The following is a 5,010-nucleotide window of genomic DNA, read 5'->3' as shown; positions in this document are numbered from 1 at the left end:
CACACACTGACACGCGCGCGCACGCACAAACACACACATCCACTGACGAACGCACACACACACACTCACGCACACACATACATTCATGGACACTGACACACTCATGCATGCACCACACACACACACACCCACACAAACAAACACACACACACACACACACACACACACACACACACACACACGTAGAACCCTCTGTATATAGAATGTAGCCTTTGTGCACAAAGTTAAAGTCAGTCCGTCTCACACACGCGCATGCACACACACACACAAACACGTGGAAACCCTCTCCCGGCTTGTCCGCAATGTCAGGCAGAAAGGCAGCAAATTTCATCGGCTACAAACTTACGTCCACAAGTACAACACGGCGGGACAAGACAGGTAGTTAATTCTGGATTACGTGTGTCTAATCAGAGAGATACCGCGGATTCTTGCTGAGCAAGAAATATTGGTGCGCAACCATGAAATATGCATGATTGCGAGCGTGTCAATTTCACGGTTATCTGTCTGTTTTGCATACGTTGTCAGCGTCTAGTACGGCGCATGGTCCTGCCTTTGTGTACTACACTGACGCACGCCAGGTCGTACACACGCAAGCAATCCCTCACCACCCCTCCATTCACCCCCAGCCCTTTCTAATTACCTACATTGAAGTAATCAAGCTGATCCGTGGGCAGAGTAGGTACTGAAACCCAGCCCTTCTCTTTTATCCGCAACCTGACACCCCTCTCCCCCCTCCCCTTCCAACAACCCACACACGCACTAAACACTGCCGCCCCCCCCCCCCCCACTCTTCGGTTCTTGTCCCCACATCCATGCGTCCACGAGAATAACCGACTCAATTTTGAATTTTTCTTCTTCAAATTAAACCAAAAAAGTGTAACGTAGTGAGGTTGGGGGAATTCTCCACTCCTGTGCAAAAGCTTACACATTAATTTTGGGTACAGTACTTGCAATACAGTGGACCCCCCCTCCACCCCCCCACCCCTTTTAAGACTTTCACAAATCTGAGAAAATCAAGTCTTCAAAGGGGGGGGGGGGGGAGGGAGTCTTAAAATGGAGGTAAAATTACAACGCTTTTGAACAAAAAAATCACCAAAAAAAGATAGGTCTGAAAAAAGGAAGAAGTCTTATATTCGGGGGGGGGGGGGGGGAGGGGGGGTCTTAAAAGGGGGGTTCCACTGTACTCTTCTTTTCCACCGAGCCTTGCATGACCTTCAACACTTTTGCGTTCGGGAAAAACAGTCAAGATACCCTTGATCGAAGGCTAATTGTCTGCAACCAGTCTACGGTACCGTATAGCCTACATATCCTGCACAGTGAGAAGAGGGAGCCAGGACTCTGATACTGACAGTGTGGAGGTGACCTCCAGAGCTGCTGCCAGAAAGAAAACACAACACAGGAGAAGCCCCCATAATAATACACGTGCGCCCCGTCTAACACGATGCCAATGATATGTCGGCAATCTTTCAATATGGAGAAGCTTATCTCAGCGAGGGGGCGAGGGGAGGGGGGGGGGGGCGTGAGAGAGATAGAGAGAGAGAGAGAGAGAGAGAGAGACAGAGACAGGCAGACAGACAGACAGACTAACAGAGAGAGACATACACACAGAGACAGACAGACAGACAAAACGTGAGTCAGACAGACAAGACATACAAGACGTTCAGAAAGACAGACATACAAGACATACAAGACGTTCAGAAAGACAGACAGACAGACAGACAAGACATACAAGACGTTCAGAAAGACAGGCAGACAAGACATACAAGACGTTCAGAAAGACAGACAGACAAGCATTCAGACAAGCATGCATCCATCCACCCATCCATACATATGTCGTGCCGAATTCGCGTAATTGACGATTCCGCGTAATGGGCAACATTTTTGCCCATTTCGCGTAATCGGCAAAACGCTGCCCAATACGTGAAATCAGCGGCGTTTTGCCGAAATCGCGTAAACGCCTCTAAAACTTGCCTATTTCGCGAATTCAGCAGCCGATTACGCGGAATCGGCAGCCGATTACGCGTAATAGGCAAGTTGCCCATTACGCGAAATCGGCAATAGTGAGTTTAGTGTGTATGTTTGTTTGTGTGTGTGTGTGTGTGTGTGTATGCGTGTGCGTGTGTGTGTGTGTGTGTGTGTGTTGTGTGTGTTGTCGTCGATACTGACCATGAATGTGATAATATACTTTTTACGCACACACTCACTAACACACACACACACACACACACACACACACACACACACACACACACACACACACACACACACACACACACACACACACACACACACACACACACACACACACAGTATACTAGTGATGCAAACGAGGCGAACATTTATTTTCGAAACAAAAGAACGATAATAGGAAAAGATGAACAAATAGATGAACATGAAGAATTACGCATAATTGTGAAAAAGAACGCTCCTCAACAATACAAGTTAATTAAGCTGCTATTTTCATCTTTCAGTACCACAAACACAGGTTATAGTTTGGCTGACATGCAGTTTGGTAGTAATTTTTATTTGTTTTTACATTAATTTGCTGTTTTTTCGGGTGGCAGTGACTGTGGCTGAGAGTGCTGTTTTATCTACAAGCGCATCTCTTGGAGCTGCAGGATGTCTGACAGGCGCATTTTGCATACCCCTGACCACCATGGGCGGAATGCTTTGTAGCGATTTTTCTAAAAGAAGAAACGGCTGGGTTTGTATCTTGAAGCTTTAGGATTTGACAATCTGCCTTCTGTAACTGGTTTCTGGAATAAGCAGTATTGACGACGCAGTGCTTTGTAGCGATCCTATACGCGCCGTGTTCTGTGATTTTAGACACGACTCCGGGGATATTTCTGGCGTCGAGTCGACCCCTGTCAAACTCAGACACTGGAAGTAGGACACAGTCCCCGACATTTAGGGAGGGTAGTTTGGCATTGCTTGAAGACAGCATTTGAGCGCTACTTTTTTCTTGGCCAAGTGAAGCCTCCGCTCGGCACGCCCTTATCTTCTTCATGTGTTCAGCAACTGTGGGGTCATCAGATGTATTGTCATTCTCTTCTTCTTGAGATCTGGGATCTGCCTGGGAACAATCGGATTGTGCTGATTCCTCATCTCCAGTCTCTAAATCTGCACTGGCAGCCACATCTTCTTTGTCTACTGCCATAACGTCTTGAGCAACGAGTTCTGCCGCCCCTGTCAACTCTGGTATGGCCATGGCTTCGTCTGTAACTCCCTCTGGCCCTGTTATCTCTGGTACGGTCATGGCCTCGTCATCAACATCCTCGGCCCCTGTCATCTCTCGTATGGCAGATTCCAGCTCTTCCTCTGTCGTCAGCACGTCTGCAACTTCTTTAGGCAGAAAGGTCTTCTGCAGACCCAATCTCGGTTTTTCCCCAAACAACACCTCGTATGGAGTTTTGTTCTGCAGATTTCTGTGTGGGGATGAATTCTTTTGTAGCTGGACAAAGCGGACCCCTTCAGACCAGTTACTGGTGCCGTTGTCAATGGTCCACGCTAACAGCATTTGCTTCACATCTGCGTTCAATCGCTCAACTGAACCCTGGCTCTGGGGATGTCGAGCCCGCCCATGTACAATGCGAAGGTTTTGCCACATGTTTTTGAGTTCGTCAACCACTGAAGCAACAAATTCTCGACCATTGTCGCTTTGGAGGATACACGGAGCGCCAATCATTGTGAAAATGTCAATTAAGTTGTATGCAACTTCTGCCGCTCTTTTGCTTTTCAGCGGTCGTAGGACCAGGAATTTTGTGAAATGGTCCTGGTAACTTGATTAAGAATGTGCACGAAGCCGCCGTCAGGGGATGACTCCATGTTGATAAGGTCCACCTGGCCTCTGTCGCAGAAAGACTTTGACCTGACAGGTTTCACAACCAGGCCTTTGCTTGGATTTGCCTTTTTTCGTTGGCAGGTTTCACAGGCCGACACAAAACAGTTAATCATTTTACCGGAAATATTCGCGTACTTATTTTGGAGAATTGTTTTGGTTTTTTTCTCGCCTCCGTGCCCAGTGTTGACATGTGCCTCAAGCAGGACGTCGAATAGCTCATTTTGGGTGACGATGTACCGGGGAGTTTCTTGTTGCGTTTACGAACGCGAACACTTACACATGTGTGTGTGTGTGTGTGTGTGTGTGTGTGTGTGTGTGTGTGTGTGTGTGTGTGTGTGTGTTTGTGTGTGTGTGTGTGTTTGTGTGTGCGTGTATGTGTGTGTGTGTGTGTGTGAGAGAGAGAGAGAGAGAAAGAGAGATCAACACAAAATGACACATTAACAACCACGTCACACAAACAAACTTGATTGTCAATGCAAAATGAACACACGTTTCGAACAAGCTTAAGCACGTAAAAAGTTGAGAGAAAAAACAATTTTCGTGAATAGAGAGAGAGAGAGAGAGAGAGAGAGAGAGAGAGAGAGAGAGACACACACACACACACACACACACACACACACACACACACACACACACACACACACACACACACACTTAACTTGCTATTGCCGATTTCGCGTAATGGGCAACTTGCCCATTACGCGTAATCGGCTGCCGATTCCGCGTAATCGGCTGCCGAATTCGCGAAATAGGCAAGTTTTAGAGGCGTTTACGCGATTTCGGCAAAACGCTGCCGATTTCACGTATTGGGCAGCGTTTTGCCGATTACGCGAAATGGGCAAAAATGTTGCCCATTACGCGGAATCGGCAATTACGTGAATTCGGCACGACACATACATGCATGCATGCAGACAGACAGAAAGCTACGAAACACTAGCAAATTATCCCAAGTCATTCTTACGGGTCATTAACCGCTAACTTCTCAACACAAGGGGCGAACAGACGGCCACGGAACAACTCCGTGCTAATAATCTGTAAGTGCTACTCACTCATCTCGTAAACCCGCCATCCCCCCCCCCCCCCCCTCCCCACCCCTTCCCCATACCCCATCATCTCTCACCGGACCCCAAAAAAGAGGCGGGGGAAGGTTTGCTGAATCAGCTAATGCA

General features: G+C 47.7%; 1 protein-coding gene across 1 annotated transcript in view; it reads right to left on the bottom strand.

The window, feature by feature from the left end:
* Positions 1-3,607, bottom strand: part of LOC138965615 (uncharacterized) — a 45,494-nt gene extending 41,887 nt beyond the window's left edge. The window contains exon 1 of the mRNA XM_070337793.1: positions 2,741-3,607. Within this exon, the coding sequence (XP_070193894.1) occupies positions 2,741-3,607 (867 nt within the window). The remainder of the gene's footprint in view (positions 1-2,740) is intronic.
* Positions 3,608-5,010: the final 1,403 nt, after the last annotated feature.

The sequence above is a fragment of the Littorina saxatilis genome, linkage group LG4, assembly GCF_037325665.1.
Source record: "Littorina saxatilis isolate snail1 linkage group LG4, US_GU_Lsax_2.0, whole genome shotgun sequence".
NCBI classification, from domain to species: Eukaryota; Metazoa; Mollusca; class Gastropoda; order Littorinimorpha; family Littorinidae; genus Littorina; species Littorina saxatilis.
The sequence above is the reverse complement of the archived record's forward strand: the minus strand, read 5'-3'. Positions and strand labels throughout refer to the sequence as shown.